Raw genomic sequence first — 23,012 nt, forward strand, 5'->3', positions numbered from 1 at the left:
TAGGGCCATGACGGTTTTGGCAAGGCCTTGAACTTCATATATCCCTTTTTTACTCAATCCAGAATACCGATAAAGTCAGATTGAATCATTTTATCGACCTTTCCTTTGGATTTATTATCATAGGTAGTGTTCGAGATCGCCTCTGTGCGGTGAACGCTCGAATGTAGCTAACATCAGTTTTGTCCTCGCGTGGTTGTGAAGGAGATGCTGCTGCTGGATGGAATGCTTCCGGGGCGCCATGATCCTTCTATCAGGAATAATCGAGGGCACTGACTGACTGCATCAATCATCGCTCAGTGAGCTATTAATTGCCGCCAATAGCGCTTCGCTTGCATGCAAGGCGGCTAATAAAAGCGCCAGGTAGACGCGCGGAGATGCATTTTTAGTACAGGTGGGACAAGCTCTAGGGGAATAATCTCTTTCTTATTTCTTTCTTATTTCTTTCCCATGACGACTAGGAACGGGCAAATCAAGAATTTCACTTCGAATTCCGGACCTCAACATCCTGCTGCTCATGGTGTTTCACGATCAGTATTGGAAATGAACGGAGAAGTGGTGGAACGTGCGGAACCACATATTGGATCACTCCAGTGCGGCACGAAGCCGCTGACGCTGAGTAGGCTCCTATGCCGCTAGCACGGTGGAGTAGCGCGTCATGAGCACCGGGCAAAGGGACGGTTGAGCAACTCAAGCGAACCGCTCTACCTGACTTTGGATAAAGATAGAAGGGAGAAGGTTGTGAAGGTGGCCTCGTTATCCACACATCTGGTCGGAGGACCGACCTGGGCGAGCGTAGGCGGGTCCTGGAGTGCCCGTCAAGGGCGCTAGCGCATACCCCGGGGTGATCATCACCACCTGCACCTCACATCTCGGCACAGTGGAACGTGTAACCCGCCTGCTGTCCAAGTCAACCACTTAATTTCCTGTAATTCATAGCGCCTAACAGAACGTAGCAGCAAGGGACAACCCACCCATACAGACAGCCTGCGGGGAGGATGGCACTACTGGCAAAGACCGTCTGGCGAAAACGCCGCAGGCGCGAAGCGTGGTGGGCCTGCGCCGGGGGAGCATAGGGAGGAAAGGGAGCCCGGACGGTGGAAGAGCCAGGGGAAGCCGGGTCATTTGACGGAAATGGAAGGTCCGAGCAGCTCATTCATTCTTGGAAAAAGAGGGGGGGAGCGGGCCAATGTATCAATGAATAGATACAGTCAACGGTAGACAGACAGCGCTGCCTACACGCGAATTAGCTTCCGAACAAGCAAGGGATTGAGCAACTAGCGCTAGGCGCATCCTCTTGCTGGTCGAGCGGTCTCAATTTCACTACAGGATTTGCGAATGAATGCTGGGCCACCTCAAATGGCGTGAGCCGCATGCGGGGAGACCCGCACGTACGGTTTTCAGGGGGATCCGGCCGGCGCCCACCCGACTAGAGGGACTGAGAAATTAATCGAGTACAAAACTTATCTTCAAGCTTTACCTTATTTTGATCGTTCAGAGGGCGATCGCGGAGTCACTGAATGAAGTCCTCCCTTTCTTTCGGGGGTGCTGACCCGCTGCGAGGCAGATATGACTAAGTGACATATTGAATATGGCGACGACTACAGCATGTCGTAGAAGGAGATAAGAGGTGGAGCCAACGACCCACTAAGACTCACGTATCTACAACTACATTCCCGAGCGGCAGTCAAACGGAGGCGTGAATGCAAGATGCCAGCGGAATGATCGACCGGACAGAGGCTAGGGCTGCTTTCTTCCCACCACGTCCTTCCTTGTGTGTCGGAGATATAAAGCGAGTGCACCGGAAAAGAAGGGGAACAGAGTCGATCTATTCCATGGCGAAGCATCCGAAGCATAACTGCACACTCACACGATCTTTGCCGAGAGATAGGAGCATTCGGTGGAACCGGTGAACTACACTTGCTTCTTGATAGATGTGTGGGACAGAGGGCTCGTGGTACCTGCTGCCCACCCTTCCTCCGCTTTGATAACCGTGTGAACGGAGAGTGGGCAGAGCAAAAGGGAAGGAGGTCCTCATACGGAGTCGCACACTTGAGCAGTGCGGGAGACTGGAGAATGGGTCGAGTAAACTCCCTTAGGGCCGATTAAATCACAGACGAGGTTCTTTATTTTTTCTTTTATATTTGGAGAAAAAAGAAAGGCAGAGGTAAATACTTCGAAGAGGCGGCTCGGTAGGGATGGAATGGTCAATCGTCAAGTCAAGGATGACTTCTTTGTTGGCGAAACGATGGGGGAGAGAAAGCACGCCAGTGATTCTCTGAGCCGGTCTTCATTTCCAACGCCTCGGGAAACAGGTCGAGATAGATGACAGCACCTTTTTATCCTCTTCCTTACCGGGAAGGCGCACTTCTCTTCTTCTTCTGGCCTTCACCTCCTGCCCGGCCCGGAAATAGAACCCAGCCCCCTTTCTGATCCATTCATTTCTGCAAGCAGGCGGGATCCAGAGCTAAGCCCCCCTCCTATTCGAAGCCGGGTGTGGCCTCGCCCTTTTGCTCTTCCTTCGGTTTGGCTCCACGAAGGCGCCGCCTAGACTAGGAGCCCCACTCATATTCAAAAGGCGCCCAGCTTTCAAGACGATGATAATAAGTAGTTAGGCTGCCATTATTCCAATATCATGGAATAGCATGGCCCGGGGCTAAGGTAACTCCAGTGGGAGAGCCGTGTTATGGGTGACCTTATTGCACGGTTCAGAGAGCACTTGTGTATGTGATGCAAGTGAACGTGTACGAAAAAGCTGTCGTAAAGTTTCGTTGTTCGTTCCGTCGTTGACCCTATCTATGTTTCTACGATGGCCCAAGAACACGCTCATTCTTCAGCCGTAGAGAGACTTTTGAATTGTGAGGTACCATTACGAGCTCAATATATACGAGTGTTATTCTGTGAAATAACTCGAATTTCAAATCATTCACTTGCTTCAACTACTCATGCTATGGATGTGGGAGCATCAACTCCGTTCCTTTGGGCTTTTGAGGAGCGGGAGAAATTGTTGGAATTCTATGAAAGAGTCCCGGGAGCCAGGATGCATGCCAGTTTCATACGACCTGGTGGAGTGGCACAAGATCTGCCTCTTGGCTTATGTCGAGATATTGATTCCTCCACACAACAATTTGCTTCTCGTATCGACGAATTAGAAGAGATGTCAACCGGCAACCGTATCTGGAAACAACGATTAGTGGATATTGGTACTGTCACTGCACAGCAAGCAAAGGATTGGGGATTCAGTGGTGTAATGTTAAGAGGTCGTGCGACATGAAGACATTGATAGCAATATGGGGGAAGTTCCCATCAGGCAACAACGGTTCTGCCCGACCCTACAAAAGCATGCATATGTTGTCAGTGAAGATTTTGTGTGAAGCCTTGGAGACGACGTACCCGGGGCTAGGGTGAGCTGAGGGGGGACAGCGTAAGTGAGCGAATGTGTGTAAGCCCAGTCAAAGATTCCTATTCTAGGCGGGCCATCAACCTTCGAATGGTGTTGGTCCTACGGACCGTGAACGGATTCGCCTCTGGCCTCTGGGCACGTCGGAACCGCATGAGTTCACCGGGGTGGAGCACGGTCCGCCAAAATCGGCATAGGTTAGGTGCTATTGATGGAACATGGTAAGCCCATCTTTCTCCATATGAAAGTGCTGCGGGCACATAGAGATGTGGGTAGAGGAAGTCTCAAAAAGCGAAGGCCGAGCTGTAGGTCACGTGACCTGCACCGAAAAGGTGGCTGACTGGGCTTTCTCCTGGATCAAAGCAGATCAGCTCGCCAAATTCGTTGATCGAATCGGGCGCCCCGGAACGTCGAATGAAAATACGTGGTCTTTCTACAACCCTATTTATATGATAGGCCCGGCCCCTTTCCCCCTATCCCTCCCTTATGTTTAGGAGCGGGATCTGCCCAAGAACGACCTGTGGTGGTACGGACTCCGCAAGCGTCCCGCACCCTCTGAGAAAGAAACTCCTCAACCATCACAAGATAAAGAAGTATGACGCTCTGTGTCTGACTCTATTGGTCATAGTTCCTTGCTGTTGCGGCCGGTGCTCGTTTGCGCGCGTGTGAACCACCAGATCATAAGGAAAGATGCCTCTCGGGGCATCTGAGAATGATTCGAGCCGTATGAAGGGAAACTCCCACGTACAGTTTGTTTTGGGGGGGAAGGAGCCCGACAGGGTCCCCCCACTGACTTGGCCCGGGCCTAAGTGAAAGTGAAAAAGTGAAGTGGTGGGCCTACCCATCCCAACCTGGGGTATGCTGGGATTCGCGAAGAGCAGCACCTTACGATGTTCATGACCAATCGGATCTTGACGTACCAGTAGGTACCAGAGGAGATCGCTATGATCGTTACTGTATTCGTATCGAAGAGATGCGACAAAGTGTTCGGATCATTGTGCAATGTCCTAATCGAATGCCTAGTGGCATGATCAAAGCCGATGATCGTAAGCTATGTCCTCCATCACGATCTCGAATGAAACTATCCATGGAATCGTGCGCCGTGTGAAACGTAGATCATCGCCGTTCTTAACCGAGACTCAGGTTAAGCTCCGTCTCGGAACCGTCGTGGGGTTAGGAGTAAAGCATCCCGAGGTTGGCGCATCTCGTTGGGCGTGGAGAAGCATTGGGAACCCCAATATCTTTCTTCGGAGCAGTTTCTTTTCCCGTCCCCTCGCCCCGGCATAGCGCTTCGCTTCCGGTTCTTCGGAAGAATCAACTGACTTCTCCCTTCTTCATTGATCCGGGGGAAAGGGAACCGTCTACCAGTTGGGAAGCTAGACATCAAGGTTGTGGCTTGATGAGGATAACTAAGCTGACACGCCGGAGTTGGCTGCTGGCACAACAGGGTGGTGCCTTACCGCACCGCAGGCGCACGCGCGGTAGCGTTCGTGGTGGTGCTTCAGGATTCCAATGTACTGCGTCCAAGATCAGAACGAGCTTGCCGGCGGACCACTGCCGTCCCATTCTTTAGTGAGCTGGAGCGCTGCCATCTTATCCACGGAAAACGCGTCAAGCTATCGCTTCGGGTCGAAGCACTAAAAAAAGAAAAGGACCGGGAAACGCGGCGGCATAGGAACCACGGGAACCCAGGAGGGAGAAAGACGATGTACGGGATACGGGATCCTCGTAGTAGGCTGGACCAAAATCCAGCCGAGAGAGGGCAGCCTTTAGAAGCAACAGGTTGGGAAACCAAGAGAAGGTCTTATCTTCTTCCCGGCACAAAAAGAGGGATTAGCATTATTGACCCCATGAGAAAGCACTAACACCTTCGGCTCCGCGCACTGGGAAAAGGCTTCCGCGACAGGAAACCGGCTACTAGTTAGGAAGTGAACATAAGGTATCAAGAGGTCCCTCACAGTCAGGTGCGATGCAATTGCCCCCTATTAGTCAAGTACCCCTCTTCCTATTTTGTTTAGGGGTTAAAATGGCTTGATGAACCCTTCCGTTCACACGCACCGGCCCCATTCACTTGCAACTCGTAGAGGCTGTAAGTAAAGTAAACAGTGCCCCACTAAATTCAAAGTGACGGTGGGGTTGAAAGACGAGAGTGCCTACCCCCGAGCCGAGAGTGCCCGCCCTTTCTGTCAAGTAGGCTACTTTTTCCGGAACGCAGTCCGGAATAAGCGTTCCTGTGTATATAGATATCTTCGATGCTGTCATTTCGAAATGTCCGCTTCCTCTTTCACCTCCCAAAAAGCAAAGTTGGCTTGACGAGCGCAGATGAGGAAGCGGGAGCAATAAAACCAAGAATCTCTTTCTTTTCCAAATACTTACTTTATTAAGATTAAGTTAAGGGGCAAAGAGAAGCGCTTTCGCTACTGAGAAAGCGAATGGTCAGCGCGAGGGTTCGACGACTTAGCCGAGCGTTAGCGAAGCGTCATTCTCATATCATAGCGAGGCGCTTCGAGTTAGCGAAGCGCTGTAGTAGCGTCGGAGACTATGTGCTATAATGCTGAACTAAGGACGTTCCGCCTTATCTATAGAAGCAGTCAACTGAGTTCTGAACGAATGGGATCCTTAGTGGGTAATGGCTCAATCAATCTATAGATGGAAAGCCTTATGATGGGAAACTACCACGTTAGGTTTGGAGAGAGATGGGACCTGTTATAGTTTAGGGGGAGCAGATGCAAGCTTTTTCTTTCCATAGCCGGCCAAATGACTACCGGATCATCGGTCTACTCTACCTCAATTCACCATTTCGAACTTTATACAGAAGGTTTTTCCGTACCAGCTCCTTCTACCTATACCGCAGTTGAAGCACCTAAAGGTGAATTTGGTGTCTTTCTTGTCAGTAATGGGAGTAATCGTCCCTACCGTTGTAAAATAAGAGCACCTGGCTTTGCCCATTCACAAGGACTCGATTCTATGTCCAAACATCACATGCCAGCAGATGTAGTCACCATCATAGGTACTCAAGATATTGTGTTTGGAGAGGTAGATAGATAGGACGTAGTCTTGCTCGATCAGGACCCTTGCTTTATTGCGAGCCAAAACAGCTGCGCTATTCAGTTCTACATCTTTTTTTACATTTAAAGAAATGTGAAAATGCAGCCCTTTAGTTTTAGTTACAGATGTGAAAAAAGTAAATATCTCTCTGTCTGTGTAGGTTCGGTTTGTTCTTATCGATCCATTTCTTCGAGTGTGGGTGTCCTACGCTACTTCCGTTCATGTTTACGTTCTCAAAAGACCTTGGAAAAACCAACGCCGACCAAAATCCAAGTCTCCCTTTCTCTTTTGGGAGCAGAGCTGAAAAAGATGGAAATATGTGCTATGTGGAATCACCGTATCTTTCACTTTGGGCTTGACCAAGCAAGCCAGGCGTCTTCAAGAACTTTTAGTTCAACAACGCGAAAAGGAAATCCAATTTCGGTAAGACTTTGTCTGATCTCCATGCGTCTCGTGGTGGCCGCCTTACCCATTTTTCTAGTTCTAGTAATGTGGTTTGGGTCCCAGGGGTCTCTTCCTATCGATCCCCATATTCTGGAGGCAGTCAAGGGAAGTTTCGTACGGCAGGGGGTGCTTACAATTTGCCGGCTCCTGGGGTTCGATATGCCCGTTTTCATTATTATTCTGGCAGCCAAAATATTCTATAAAATACTGTTTTGGTTGTGGGGAATTTGACTATGTCCGGGACATACAACAATATTGTTTTCGATGTAAGGAACCTTACGAAAATTCCAATTGAAAACAATATTGTTTTTATTTATGCAGCTGTTTTTTGAGTATGGGAAACGTCCTCAGTTCTTCGATTCATTTTCCGATCGGTAATATTTCCTGGTGTAGGCATAGGAAACCGAGGCCCACCAACCGTATACTTGTTGGTTTGGTGGGGAAAGAAGAGTGGGTAAGTGGGCTTCTTTCAAGGTTCGTACATATCCTCAACTTCGACCTGCAGAGCCAAATTATCTTACTTTTACCAGCTTATTGCGCGTATTCTGACAAGTGATTCGATCTCATCATCACCATAATTGTCGTTGTCATCTAGATTGCTTTCTTCACAATCCTCGTCGTAACTGGCATATGTTTAAAGAGGGGCCTCCTCTCCTGCTTCCTGCAACAAAAACAACAAGAGAAGTGGAGTTTTCTATCAGAACAAGACTATTACATACATCAAGTATTATCAATAATCAAAAAGACTCTAAAGAGTAAGACGTACATAAAAATCGTCTTCTGTTTGAGAGTCGAATTCAACGACCTTCCGGGCAGTTATACTCGGGTACGGCTTGGAAGGCTTAGCGCCCTTAACCTGACAATTTAAGTTCCCTATTTATTGATTCGATTCCCCATTTCCTGGACAAACAACCAGGGTAGCTACTTGGTGAGTTATACTTTGTACTCTTCGGTGGCTTAGGAAGACAACATAGCATTGATTATGAGTCAACATTTTTCCCATGTTTAAGATAGTGAAAGCTTAAAACATATCTTCTCTTTCCCATCAAGCTAGGCTAGGCAAGGTGCGCTTCCTTTCTGTAAGAAGAGAGTAGCAACGTTGTAAATTCATTGTTCACCACACTCTCTGTGAACTATCATCGGTATTTAGATGTGTAAGAAAAATTACGATTGAAAGCGAGTCAGGTTTAGCTCGTACAGAAGTCCAAACTTCAAAACTTGATAAGAGAAGTCCTAACCTATCGTCCAAAATTACTTGCTTGCGGCAGCTCAAACGAAACTGCATGGGCAATCATAACACCGCTGCTACATTTCAAAGTTCCGGGATCGGTGGCTAAACCTACAGAAAGAAAGGTTGTCCGTAAAAGCGAAGATCAATATAGAGATGCTCAGCAATAGCCTCTTTCCTTTACCGAGACTATTCCGTCTCAAAGTGAATCTGCACTACTTTTGATTTGATTTGATACAGACTGAAAGAAATGCATGCTCAAATTCAAAAACGAACAATCTCTTCCTTGGTGCTGAGATGGGCAGGCTCCTTCGCGACTTCGATCCGTCCATTCTATTCCATCACTACTTCAGTACTTCAGATCTCGTCCGTCGGTAGTGAAAGAAATCAGTTCTCTTCCCGCTCCAGCTCAATAGCATGTGCTTTCCTGGCACTTGGAAATCCGGAACATCTGAATGAGTGGAGTGAACCAAGAGAGGCACTGCTCCAGTGGAGGGTTCATGGCCATACCATAGAGTGCTTTAACTGGAGAGGATTGCAGAAGTGATGAGCCGAATTGTACCAAGCCAATGGCAACCACTTAACCCACTGTTTTGGAGTAGAACTTACTGAGCACCTGAGATACATCTCAAGACACTGATTCATTCACTCTTTCAGTCTGCCCCTCAGTCTGAGGGTGATAGGCAGAGCTCAACTGCAACTTAGTGTCCAATAGCTTGCCCCTCCAAAAGGAGCTAGTGAACACCCTGTCCCTGTCAGATACAATAGTGGCTGGCACTCCATGCAACTTCCCAATATTGTTTAGGAAAGTGGTAGCAACTGAAGCAGCAATGTAAGGATGTTTAAGAGGTCAAAAATGGGCCTATTTGTCTGTCTACCACTACTAATATAAATAGAACAGAGAGCCCTTCCGATTTAGTCCGGCCCTCAATCCATAGATATATCTTTCCAAGCTCCATCAGGTCTATTTGTGCCGGTGCCGGGCTGCCATCTCATCTATGATGAAGAATCTCTTGTCATACCAACTCGTTTACTCGCTGGCACTCAAAGAAATGCAATTGCAAAAGAAATGGTGATTGGTGCGTTGCTTAGGGGGCTTTCTGCTTTCGATGGTACAACCCAAGTCGACTACTTACCATAATAACCAGTGCTGGGCTCTCTCGCGATAACAACCCACTTCGTTGCGCCTTTTTTCTTGATGGGTATGGGTGATCTTTGGGGCGGGTTAGGGTTCCGGATCAGGCAAAAGTAAGAACTAAAAACGGATACTTTTGAATGCTTGGGTTGCTTTGATTGAATCGATTGATTCACCCTTGGCCAGAGAAGAAGATAGGGAATTCCATAGAGTCTTGAGAGTAGAAAGCAGCTGATATAGATGCCACCCCACCAAATAAATCGTAGGTAGAATGAAAGTAAGTGATTACTGTAGTGCCATGCATTTGGGATTACAGTGCCAAGCATTCGTGCTGGGATTTGAGACAGTGCCAATCTCATCTCGAACTATTACTAGCAAATAAATCATAGGTAGAAGGAATCTCAGTGATTACAATTACAGCAGCGCCACGCCAGTAGAGTAGATTCCGTTCGTTCTAGCAATCATGCCAGAACTCACTGATCCATGTGCTCCCAGAAGGAAGGATCTCGTTCCCATAGCATAGCCTATAATGAATGTGGCTTTCCCCCCCATCTCCTATCTATAGCTTCTATAGCTTATAGCTGGAATGACCTATATGACCGGAACCACCTAAACATCTATATGACCGGAACGGAACCTCAACCTATATGTATATGACCGGAACCTAAACAACCTACTGGACTTGCTTTGCTACTTGAGCCTAAGCTATATGATCTGAACCAACCCTATCGGGACTAGATCCTGTCTACGGACTTGATCCTGTCATGTCAACGGACTTGCACTTGCCTGTCAATCTTGACGGACTTGATTGTTTCAATACGTCAATCAATACGGATTCTCTTTCCTGTGGAAATGCTATCTACCTGGAAGGAAGGTTTGTTTCCCGAAGGAAGGAGATGGAGATTCTTTCGCTGGAGAGATACTTTCTCATTGGAGAGGAGATACTTTCTCTTTTCGGGCTCGAAATCTGTCCTGTCGATTTCTCTGATTTAAGGGCGCAAGCACAATACTGCACTCTCCCTGCTTGCTCGCCCGATCCGTCGATCTTCTCGAGAGGAGCAGTTCAAATCACCCTGTACGGATCCATTGGGATCACCTAGAGCCGCGAGTCCAGTTGAGTGAATCCTTTCAGGCTGGATGGATGCGGTGGGCTAGCTCTGCTCTCTTCTCGAAATTGCATATTGCATAGAGTAGTATTGTACGAAACGATATCTCGTAACGGAAGGATGGAAACCAAGAGAAAGAAGACAGCTCTATCTCAGAAGTGAGCTCCGTCTCACAAGTTAGCTCCGTCGACACCTCGAGCTATTCAAACGAGTGTTCAGTCATCAGATCTCAATATCGGGTTGGGAATCTTTCTAGACTAAAAAGTTTCGTTTTCGTGGGTCGGTGTCAAGTCTATCTCTCATGTTGCTCCTCAGAAAACGCGTAGAATAGTAATGTCATTGGCCCACTAGATAAGGATGGGACAAACGCTCTAGTCTATGCGTTAGAAGGCAACTAGTATTTTTGGTTATTTTGGGAGGGAGTCTTTTTCTGTCTTGAGGGTTGGTTTGATTGGAAATCGAAATGCCTCAACTTGATAAATTGACTTATTTCTCACAATTCTTCTGGTTATGCCTTCTCCTCTTTACTTTTTATATTCTCTTTTATAATAATAATAATGGAATACTTGGAATTAGCAGAATTCTCAAACTACGGAACCAACTGCTTTCGCACCGGGGGAACAAGATCCGGAGCAAGGACCCTAATAATTTGGAAGATATCTCGAGAAAAGGTTTTAGCACCGGTCTCTCATATATGTACTCCAGTTTATCCGAAGTATCCCAATGGACCGTCGACTATTTGGGAAAAAGGAGGAAAATCACTCTGATCTCAGATTTCGGAGAAATAAGTGGCTCACGAGGAATGGAGAGACAGATTCTCTATTTGATCTCGAAGTCCTCATATAACACTTCTTCCAGTCGGATCACTTGTTGGAAAAACATAATGCTCACACATGTTCCACACGGGCAAGGAAGCATAATCTAATGAACTTAGATTCTTTTCTTTCTATAGGACTGAGGATCCTTGCCTAGATCCAGAAAAAGTTGGATGCGCCGGAAGCTGAAGCGGAAATGCAATTCTCGGGTGAGGAAAGGGTTGTCTCAGGTACGCCTGGGGCAGGATTGAATCGATGTACCTAAGCTAAACTTATAAGATTGAACCACCTATAGACGGAATTAGGAGAGCTGAGGTTTAATCCAAGACCAGGAAAGCACCAGCTATATCGAAGCCCAATGCCAAGCAAAGCCCTAGACGGAAAGTGAAGAAATTGGCTTCAAGCTTCGCCCTTAACCCAAGATGAGGTGGAGCCTTACCCCGACACAAGGTGGGACCCTCCCATTAGGATAGTGGGCTTAGTCAGACCAACATAGGTTGTCAACCAAAAAGGAGAAGCTCCCGTTATTGTTGGTTTATGGACCTAAGACGAGAGGATTGGGCTTAGAACAAGACCTTTCGGTGGATATGATCACATCTTCATGACAATAGGTGTACACCTTTGGCCTCACTCAAGGTAATGGGTGACCAAACCTAACGAGTCTAAACAAATTGGATCTTATTGTGTGACAAAAACTGAGATTGGGAATGCTTGGCAGGTATTTGAGTACCAGTAAATTAGGGAAATCAAACACATAAAGAAGTTTTCTTTCCAAGCCTGGTAACACCACACTTAAGTAAGTCGATTCAGATTAGCCAACAAGCGAATCCATTCCATTAACTCAGTCAACTCTTTCTGGTAAAAGTGCTCATCATTACTACTATATATAATATAATATAATATATATAGTAAATTACAGACAACACTCAATGCTAATGAGTGGATCAAGTCATTTACTAGTCAATGAACTGACTAAACCCTGTCTGTTCTGGGAATTGACCCACTTAACTATACTCTTAGGGCAAGCCGCCCTGTGGTAATTAACTCCGTAAAATCTGTATCAGTCTTGAGGCAATTTGGAAATGCTAGACAAAGATATTAATCAGAGTCAGTCAATTCCCTAGCTACAGTTAATATGAAAAATCCCGGGTAGGTAATTCAAACACGCCCCACCCAATAGGTGAATCTTTCAAAGTGTGGGAAATCTCCCCTTTCTTCAATCCTAGAATCGATGCCTAAGAAAAAGGGTATATCTATTAAAATGCTCAACCCATTCATGCGATTCAATCCTCTGCTCTGATTCTATTAAAAAGGAAACACTCCACTAAGTCGTACACACTCCCCAATAAGTCTGGTAATTAATTCGTTCAAATCAATGCTCGGTGCAGCAGGTAATGTAACTTAATCAATCGCAAGCGGCAAAAGAACTCAAACTCAATCCACAATCCGTCTCGCTCGTCTGGGAAAGAAGAGCAGGCTGTTAGGCAAGCCGGCTTTAATACAACCTCTAGGGAAGCCAGGAAAGTTGGTATATACTTTGTACCAAGTACCAAACTTTTGAAACAGTTTGAATCCAATAAGGAAGAAATGAAAAAGCTAGGCCGAAGGATGAGATGGCATTTCAAGAGAATAGTCGATCAGTATGGCAGGAAGAGGTCTCTTTGTCAAATCCTCTATCATCTAAAGCTGGGTCAGAAACTTCCTTTAGGAGCAGAAGAATTTGCAGGCCGTAGGACAAAGCTTCCATTCTCGAAGAAACTAGCCAAGTTTGAAAACACTTAAGAGGGCTGGGTATTGAAAGAGTCTGGCAGGAAGAAGTATAGTACCAAGCGGCAGTAAGCCTCGATTCGAATTAGCAGAGAGGTCAGTTTTAGGAGGTCGGTGTCCAGTGGAGTTCAGCGAGAAACTCAAAGTAATACATACCTATTTGTTGCGATGTGATTGCTTCGCACCTTTCAATATTTCTTTTACTTCTAGTGCTATCTTCCATCCGTTCCAGTTCATGGATCTTCTTCTTGTTGTAGAACGAGAATTGGATTGATTCCTATAGTTTAGTTCTCTATTTGCAAATTCATTACTTAATAACGATCTTATAGGCTTTGTCTCAGGCAGATCTGGAGCGACTGGATTGAACAGAAAGTACTCTCACACTATAGAAAAAAGTAAAGTCCACTAAAAGTACATGCACTCTTTTCTTACACTTATAGAGGTTCGAAGAAATGAGTAAAAGGTAGACTAAGTGATCAATCAAGATCTTGTCTCAAAACCTACTCTTAGAAGGCTCATTCCAGCAGCCTTAGCACAAGCAAGTAGACCGTCACAAAAGAGAATGAAATCAAAACCGGAGAATGAAATGCTTTACTTATAATACTAAGACAACCAGGCACTTCACTTCAGGCTTTGATCCGCGACTTACAGAACTGTTTTGCCTGACATTCAATCGTTTTCTTGTCTTTTTTTCTTCCCACTACTATATATAATATAACCTTTAGATTTTATACTCCATCCAACCACTCTCTGTTCCATTTCTCATTCCTTATTCCTGAAAGGATAGGTTCTTTATTCCAGCTGTTCGTTAGAATCTTAGCTCGAATTCAATGTTCGGATGCTCCATCCTTCGCGTCCAATCCCTGTCAGGAGGGGCAGCTTCCTCGAGTCCGGTCTCGGAAGCTGGGGCAAAATAGGCCAGTCTATCTGAGGGAACGGGACCTACAATCAGGATCTCTTCCGCGGATCTCTTGCCTTGCTTCTTGACTGGAACCTGGCACTTTTAGCGTGCATCTAGTCTGCATATCCCTTTCTGCAAATCTCTATTAGCTCTGCTGCAGAAGTGGAATGTGAGCTTGGGAATACCCTTCCGGTTTCCAGAATCCTAGCTTGATTTCTTGCGTTTAAAGGCAGGCTTGACCAACCACATCACATAAGCCAGCGCAGCGAGAAAACTGATTCTTCCACGGGATTCCGCTTCCTACGAAACATACGTTTTACGAATTAACGGTTACCAGTAGCGAGCGATCCTTTCCTACAAGGTAAGGCCATGGACAAAGGTTTTTTATCTACCCCAGCGGGGGCAGTTTTAGGAGTCTTTTTTCAATCCATCTTACTTTGAATCCGGGCTCGCCTTCACTCGGTCAAGGGGTTGCCCTTTACCTCGTTCCGTGGTCCTTTATCCCCTCCTTGCTTGCCTAGTTTTATTCCTTTCCGAGGCCCAAAAGCCAAGCATCACAATCAGAGGGTTAATCCTCCAACCAGAACCAACTTAACCTATGGATAGTCTCCGCCGGCCTAGGCGGAGATGGCCAACTGATAGATACTTATCCTGCCCAGCGGGTGCTACTTCTCTTCTTTCTCCTATTTGCTTTGCTTGACGGTGAAACCTATCGATCATATCCGGAAGTTGCTTAACACTACCCTCGAATGCAAGTCAGCTCTTCGATTCTCGAGAATCGGGGTGGGCCAGGTGATTATTTGATTTCCAATATGGATATAATGATGTGTAAGAACTGCACCACCGATATAGCACCCTTCCTCGGACTAAGGATATTCGTACTCCCAGTGCTCTTGCTTCCTTTGCACCCCGGCTCCGAAGGATCAGTAGGGAGGACTCCGGATGCCAGTATCGGAATGGAAACATTCCTCGAATGATATGATGGTTGTGATGCCCCGTTCGTGATACCCAGGGAAGGGGACTACATCATACTTCTCTGATCCAGTCCTTTCTTTATTGACAATATTTATTAGTTGACCACTTTACTAGGCTTTCCCTAACAAAAGTATTCCGAGTGACCACCCTATTGTCACTTTACTGTCCAGTTCGCGAGTCCCACTCACTTATTTTAGTCAAACCGACCCTAACTAAAACTAAGTTAAGTATAGTACTTTTCTCAATGCTGCCCGCCTCTCATCTGTTTTCTAATCAGCTTCTATCTTCTGTTCCAACCAAGGAAGCTCTTCTATTCAACCGGTTCGTATCGCCAGGCCCCTCAGGGGGTACGGTTTATCTAATCACACTGCTCGCTACTACAGGGATTCCTTCTCCTTGCCGAGTTGCAGGTGTTACCACCCTAGATATTCTATTTATTATTTGTATGCTGCCTTCTCTCCTTCATCTGGATTTTTGAGATGATTGTTATGTTAGTTCTTCCTTCTATGTTGTAAGGTGCAATCTCATCCGATGTTTGCCAGTTTGCCCGAGTCTTCCCGATTCTTATCCAGCCCAGCTAGATTGGACCAACATCAGCGGTGCTTCTATTAACCCTTGCTTCTCTACTATTCTTAGGTCTTAGGAGAACCCTATCTTCCATATTCCTAATCCTCAAGTACAGTAGGCCGCACTCTTCGATCCTTTGGTCCTAGAACACCTTTTGTCGTAAACTATACTCTACATTCCCCCTCGGTCTACTCCGCCAAAGTAGCGACAAGATTCAATTGCTGGTTCGATTCCAGCTCGCTATCCGACGGTTAATCCTTTAACCAGAGATCAGCATCCAAGGGTTATTCCTTGAACCAGTGCTTCCTATCGAATCGATCATTCTTTACTTACTTTATTAAGATTAAGTGGGCATCCCTCACTGAAAAGAGAATCAAGCAGGAAAACCCTAGGACGAGGGATAGTGATATTCCTTTCACCGAGCAAGAAACCATCTCTTTCTTTCACATATATATATCTATTTCAAGAAGTCCAATCCACCACTATCAATGGAGCACTCTACTCTATACTATTACCGAGTGAAGATTTCATCGGATCCGGCTTGCTTTCATTGAAGGACAAGAGCGGATAGTTCCCTTCCCTTTCTTCGATGAACCCTTATCTTTCGATAGAGAAGTACAGCGAGATGAACGATAAGTCGAACGACAGAACAACCTGATGTTACTGCATCAAGTAATTCAGATTGTCATATTGAGATTTTTTCCTTTTTTGTACTTATTATTCCAAGCCAAAAGGCTATGTTCTCCCCCATACAGCTCGCAAGGCTCATAACCTAACTGCTCTACTTACTTAATTCTTAATTCAGAAATTCAACAACCCTCCCTTGAAGGGCCAAAACAACAGCAGAGTAGCAGGTCAAAAAGAGAGAGAGAACTGAAACCGAAGATACTTGGGTTGGGAGAACTCTTCTACAGTACTCCATTAACAGAATAAAAGTATAGACCAATCAGCCTTCCTTATTGTCCAAGATCATTACTAAAGTGTTGGCCAACAGACTAGTACCAGTGGTGGATAGGAGAGTAAGTCCCAGACAGCTAAGATAAACTCCCGGGTAGTGTTGTCACTGCACAAGAGGTGCGTAACAGGTGTAAGCAAAGAAGAGAGCATAACACTGGATTTAGAAAACGAGCATATGATATGGTGAGACAACTTTCTCTTTTTTGAGGTGAGATGCTAGCCAGCCCTCTATTCATGGGTGAGATATCGACTTTACAGCGTTACCACGTACCAAATCGTTCACTCTATCAGGCAGCCGGAAGTGCATCTCTTCTTTTTGCAGGACTTCTTCCTAGCTCCGTGGAACGAAGAGTTGGAACGAATAGTAGAATGTTGGGCAGCAGGAAAGACTAGTTACAGAAAAGCCAGCCCCAGTTCATTCTGGCTATTGCATCCGTGGAATGCATAGTTAGCTCCGTTTTCAAGTCCCACCCTACCTACTTATTAGCTTGCCCTGTTTCTAATGCGCTGTGGACCTTGCTTGTTGGCTTCGTCGACCAATTCAATTCCTTGTGTCGGCTCCGATCTAACTAGTAAGAAGAAAGATAGATATATAGAATTGGGTGGGCAGAGTTGGCTTGCTTCCAAGAGAATAAACACCTGGCGACTCGAAAACATGATGCGCTAGGTTTCGATCAGTTAATCGAGATAGGCTGTACTTTTCATTCGATTTTGTTACCACGTGCTTTTCACTTCATGATCATGGCTCATTTTCCTAGAACACCACAAAAAATCTCCCTACCAGTTTTATGAGAGTGCTCAGTCAACTTCCTATAAGAGTTCTGCTTTTGCTAATCAAAGACAGACATCAATCCCTCATCCTACTCTGTCTGTCAGTCGGTTACTCAGTTCTGTTAGCTACTCACGTGTCTATACTAAGCTAAGATATTCCTCATTCTTGCACAGGACAGGACAGGAGAGGGGATTGCCTTAGCTACCGGTACCGAACTCCGATCAAACTAAAACGAAAAGCTTAACCGATTCTTGTAGAGTCCTTAGCATTAGATAATGCATGCGCACACAAGAGGAATGAACTTGCCTTCTAGTGATTTGGAAGGATTGAGTCGGCTGCCCCCAGCCTCGCCCCGCATCGCCCTCCGGGGGTAGTTACGCCAGTGGAACCAACTCACAAAGCAGCCCAAAAGCAGGAACTTTTCTTGATTGAATTGGTTTAAAGGTAATTCATCAATCCTTAAATTATTCCAGGATTCTTTTGGGATGCTATCCACCCTTTGATTTACGAATTGGCTATAATATTTACTCTGGATCCCTTCCAGCTGCAAGTCAAGAAGGATCCTTTGAAACATTTTAGGATTATACTCACAATTGGTTTGGGGGTTTCGTATTGCATTGCCCGCACTATCCATATCCTGGAACAGGATTGATTTGGCCATGGAAAGGGCCAGCTAAACGCCTAAGCTCTGAAAGTACGGATTGCTTCCCTTCATAGATTTTATTAGTTAATTTGAGAAGTTCCTCTGGGCTCCTGGTCCTTTCCAGATACTGCAAACTCAAATTATGAAATATGAGATCCCTGCTACTCAGAGTCAGAGACCCGAAAGGACGTGGTGGACTCCCTGGTTCCCCCTCATCTGCAGGAGAAATTGAAGAAGGTGCAGCCCCGCCCCCTGCGGAGTGACTCGGGGCCGGCGGTGGAGTAGTACCTGACTGGGTCGAGTAGGCACCCTCCTCAGGGCTAAGTGGCGGATCTAGAAAATAGTCTGAGCCGTCAAGAACTATTTCAGGGGGCAGACCCGAGTGCTCTATTGGAGCTTTGCCCTTGCCCTTATCTTGGGCTTGACAGGTAGACTATAAAGAGATTCAGTACAGCAAGCCTGACACTCATATTTATTAATATAATGGGGACCCAGAGAAAGATAATAGAGAGCCATCTGCCAATAGGCAGAATAGATTCCACACTCACTTCAGATTCTGGGTGGGTAAAGGGAAACGTGATCTCTATTCTGAGAGGGAGCGCGGTCGAGCATAGACTCGGCAACAACCAATACATCCAATACCACAGTAGGCCCACGTACTACAGCTTAAATGTACTGTATGTGCCATCATAAACCATTTCAGTCGTAGTACCTAACCTACCAGGCACTTGTTTGCCACCAAGATAACCTAATTAACGTGAAACCAACTGTATTTCCGCTGTAGTACCTACCAGGCTTGTAACCAAGCTAAGTGAAATTGAAAAACATTTTCGCTGTACTACCGCTCGTGTAACCGACGTAATCGGTCTTAAACACCTATAATATAAGGAACTCGTGTACAACCATAACATTTATATATTTCACAGGTGTACCACCGTAACCAATTTCACTCGTGTACTACAAAGAAGAAAAGAAAAAAAGAAAATTATAGCTTTCTTTTTTTTTGGTGCGTGCTTTTCGCCTGCCTTCCCGACCACGGATAGGCTACGGGGCTTTGCACTTCGGCCCCTGTGAATACCACATCAAGGTGACAGGATTCGAACCTATGGCCCTCTGTACCCAAAACAGATGCGCTGACCCCCTGGAGGGATGGATCCAGGGGATAGAAGGTTTAGCACGGTATCACCTAATGTTGATTTTGTTGAGCTAGCCAAACAAATGAAAATAGTAACTGAAAATATAGATCGACGGAGGGAAATGATAAATAAACAAGTAGCCTTCCATTATGCGGTAAACGTTTATCATGTAAACTCCGTCGGGGGTATAGAAGATATCGAACAATACAGCGAAATCCCTCATGTTTTAATAGGCTGCGGTAACACAATCAGTGCTGATCCCTACTTCGGAGACGAAGATGATTGTTCTCTCATGTGGGAGAATTTAGTTTGGGCAGGTTTATACGGTGATGGAATGAAAACCCCTTTGATTGATTCTCACCCAACCAATCGAACCTATATTGATATTATCGCTGATGGTGTCGATTTTCATGAAGATAATAGAAAAGTAAGAGCTATCTTCAAAATCATTGATGGAAAAATGTGTGAACTATGGTGGCTTAATGGGAGCAAAGAGAATGATAGTATTTGGACAGTTATAGAGAACTATAAAACATTTTGTGAAATGAATGATCCTTGTGTTTATACACAAGAATTCAGAGAGTTCGTTCGAGCGAGAAATAAAAATAATTCTGATTGGCCTTTTATTCTGGAGTTCTTTCATGCCAACCTATTTCATACCAATATAGTAGATGTAATGTATAATATAATTAGCAAGGACGTCAGGCTTCAATACGTTTTGAATTTCCCATCTTTGACGGTTTCGTCACCATATAAAATCAGTCAGTGATGGATAATGCTGACTTGGGAAAGAAAGTACTATTTGCACTTAGCGTCACATATATGCATCATGTGTGCGCTAAATTTTTAGAAGGTGATCTATATTTCCGGAATGATATTGATAAATATCGGGATAATCCTTTCATCCCATTTATACGTTGATGGTAATATATTCGAGGGGAAGATTTGCCTTAGCCAATCAGCTGGTAGAGCACACCTTAAGGATGTTTATTAGATGAGGAAGATCGTTACGTTACTGAGCAGAGATATTTTGAGTTACTTGAGATACTAGTCTCACCTCAAACTAGCATCCAATTGTTTTCTCTTTAACAACGAAACGAGGGAGAGAAAGACTTTCTTCTGGGGGGAAGGCAGGCTTTCTCGGTGTGAGAGCTAAGACCACGGTCCAGAGTGGTGGCTTGTAAAACTCCACATAGAGCTGTCGACTATAAGACTGCAGTCCTGAGAGATGGCGGTCTCTCTCGGGAAACAAGGCTCATTTATCTCTTCTTTCTTTTTGGTATGATATTTTTGATACGAGTTTTCTATAAATACTCTATACCAGAAATCACTATCCTCAGGGATGGGATGGAATCTTGCTACCGGCGTACCTGATTGATAACTACGCTCATAGCATATACGTCAATTCATGGAATCCGCTCTGGCTCCGGGAACGAATCCATATATATAATATAGGAAAGCGCCTATCTATGGGTTGGCGAGGAAGACTGTCTTCGGGGAAGAGAGGGTTTCGAGTAAGAGAAGGTTTCTCTGCGTATAGGGTTTCTCTGCATAAGTAAGAAAGGGTTTCTCTGCGTATAGGGTTTCTCTGCATATAAGTATTATAGGAGCGTATAAAGTACAGTATTATATTATAGGAAATGAAAAGAGCTATTGTATTGTCTGGTCTCTTGTTAATTAGCAAAAGAAGTTCGATTGGAAGGTGCTTATGTGACTTCTCTGTTGATACTATCTGTTCACGTGATTAACTCACATAGAAAGTAGGCATATGCTTACTAAGTTGATTCCCTTCAATCTCTAGCCGTACGTACAAAGTATACTAGGGATAAAATAGCTCTCTACCACTACAGTATTGAGCACTAGGGTAGGAGTTTCAACTCTAAAAAATGGAAATCCCCACCAACCTTCAAATATTAATTTAATAAAGTATAGCAATCATGACAACCGATTTCAACCGTATGAGGGATTTGTATTGTAAGTTCGAAAAGTTTGTATTTGACAAGAGAGGTGTATCTAATATATTCCAAGTACCGGATATTGAATGTAGTACATCAGTGGAATCTGTAAATAGAACATTATTGTGGAAAGTAGTGGGTTTATATAAGAAGTTATTATCTAATAATAGTATTTCTAATAGATCAAATGATATTATCTCTAATGAGATTTTCTCTAATGGCCCGTATATATTCAAATCGTTAAATGATCAACTAGCATATCATAGTAAGTTATATATGGATTCATTAACTAATAAAGATTTCATTCATCAAATATCATATGAAGTTTATGATCCTGGGTGCAAATTATCTTTGGACATCTCCTATTGTCAGTTTTAACGCAACATTAAATAAATGGAAGTTTGATTCTTGGAAAGATTTGCTATCTTTAAAACAATTTACACCCGGGATAGATGATGGTAATAAGTGGTTAGAAACAGTGTTATGGCCAGCCTATAAAAGTGCATTATCAAAGAAATATTTTTTCATATCCAATAATTTAACCAATTGTTTGATAAAAATGACAACTATATCAATCATCTATGGATGGAGGAATCAATACTGTATATGGTAGTATTTTCGCACTTGTCAGAGTTGGTTTTTACACTACAGTTTGGTACAAGTTTATACCTTGTAATATAGATATTCAACCAGATCAACTGCTTTATATGTCGTGGGATTACTTTCTCAATGAGAGTGCTATTGTACAAGGGTATACTAAGATAACACTGCAGGAAACTCAAGATATATCAGATATAGTGATGTCAATCCGGGGAGATACTCCTTTTACCTTTGATGAGAATAGTTTTAACAATATGGCTATGTTGAAAGAGGTCATACCACCAGAGGAACCAGCAATACAAATACCTATGGATAATATAGACAGAAAATGGAGAGTAGGGGTTAGTTTAGGTATCGTAATAGCATTCTGTGTTGCTATTGGTGTATTTCCAGACTAAACAACGAGAAGGAATCCACTAGCTCTCTTTTCCACACATGCACTGTCAATTCGATTGCCAAAGAGTGATAAGACAAGTACCTTCGGCAGCTATCTATGGATGCTTGCAGCCAGGTCTGCAATGAATGCATGCAGCTAAGTAAACTCCTGTCCTACAAGGCAGCCATACTTTACCTGAAGTCACACTGGGCCAGGTTCCGTCTTTAAACACTTGCCCAAAAACCATCTCAAAATCTGAGTGAACTATCCCAATACCTTGCTGGAAAGCTGGAAACTTCAGTTGTATAGGTAGAGAGGAAAGATCAGCATAGAAGTGATGTTCAGTAGATATAGAAGTGATGTTCAGTAGATGCCGAGTAAGTTGGAGTTTCTGAAGTGCTTGTTGGTAGTTCTCCCTGCGCTTGAATTCAAAAGCTTATCCCATCTTTTCTGTGAAGAAAACGAAATAGTCAGGCGGGTCCCTGTCTGCCTAGTAGTACTATCTTTAGTTGTGGATTTTGTTTAAGATCTTCTTCCTTTTATTCCTTGAACAACAAGGATACGGAATTACGTTATTAGTACTCGGTTAACGTGTTGTATGTTATTGTGACAAATAAGCGAATAAGCATTGATTGAGAAACTAGTTTGCCCAAGGAAGGCCTTTGCTCTCGAAAGCCTATTCGTCTATGAAAAACGAATCCCGTGTGACTGATCTTTACTAGTACCTTCTTTTGGCTAGCCCGTTTCCACTACTTTATTTACTAGACTCAATGCCTATGTTCTGGGCTATCTGTGAATGCTTTTCCCTGTGCTTCTGTTAGCACATTGTTTTCCTTTACTCTCTATTTGGCCTTCGCTATTTGATTATTCTCTATGGTCTCTGAATTCCGATCATTCACTTCAAGAAGCAGCTCTTCTATTAAATGAAATAAAATGAAATAAAGTAAATAAGGAAATCCCCTTTCGAAAATGAGTTTCCGCAGTTGTTAGCAGAATTAGTTGCTTGCTTCTCGTATACAGAGGCTTACAAGATAGAGCTGACTTGTCGTTTAAACAGTGTTAATTGAAGTTAGCAGATTGCTTTCTTGCTATAAGACTGACAGGAAGAAAGCAGAATTACAGCTAGTTCTCTGAATTCCATCATTGCTAAGTAGTTGCAGTAGTTTTAGCAGGAAGAGTTCAAGCTTGCT

General features: G+C 44.5%; 2 protein-coding genes across 2 annotated transcripts; both read left to right on the forward strand.

Annotated features, from left to right (window-relative positions):
• The first annotated feature begins 428 nt into the window (after positions 1–428).
• On the forward strand, positions 429–18,721 carry LOC109942203 (NADH dehydrogenase [ubiquinone] iron-sulfur protein 2). Its single transcript, XM_020543931.2, has 5 exons — positions 429–590; positions 1,428–1,496; positions 2,794–3,259; positions 4,248–4,491; positions 6,183–18,721. Exons 1-5 carry the CDS (start codon positions 448–450, stop codon positions 6,443–6,445), a joined length of 1,185 nt encoding a protein of 394 aa, XP_020399520.1. The 5' UTR covers positions 429–447; the 3' UTR covers positions 6,446–18,721.
• Positions 10,793–22,747, forward strand: LOC118474732 (putative ATP synthase protein YMF19). Its single transcript, XM_035963753.1, has one exon. It carries the CDS (start codon positions 10,822–10,824, stop codon positions 11,281–11,283), a length of 462 nt encoding a protein of 153 aa, XP_035819646.1. The 5' UTR covers positions 10,793–10,821; the 3' UTR covers positions 11,284–22,747.
• The last annotated feature ends 265 nt before the right edge of the window (positions 22,748–23,012 follow it).

Source organism: Zea mays, unplaced genomic scaffold (assembly GCF_902167145.1).
Source record: "Zea mays cultivar B73 unplaced genomic scaffold, Zm-B73-REFERENCE-NAM-5.0 scaffold_321, whole genome shotgun sequence".
NCBI lineage: Eukaryota > Viridiplantae > Streptophyta > Magnoliopsida > Poales > Poaceae > Zea > Zea mays.

Coding starts and splice junctions, on each gene's coding strand:
- LOC109942203 (XM_020543931.2), top strand. CDS start 448: ATGACGACTAGGAACGGGCAAATCAAGAATTTCACTTCGAATTCCGGA. Junction 3,260..4,247: donor GTGGTGTAATGTTAAGAGGT/CGTGCGACATGA, acceptor TACCCATCCCAA/CCTGGGGTATGCTGGGATTC. Junction 4,492..6,182: donor AATGAAACTATCCATGGAAT/CGTGCGCCGTGT, acceptor CGGTCTACTCTA/CCTCAATTCACCATTTCGAA.
- LOC118474732 (XM_035963753.1), top strand. CDS start 10,822: ATGCCTCAACTTGATAAATTGACTTATTTCTCACAATTCTTCTGGTTA.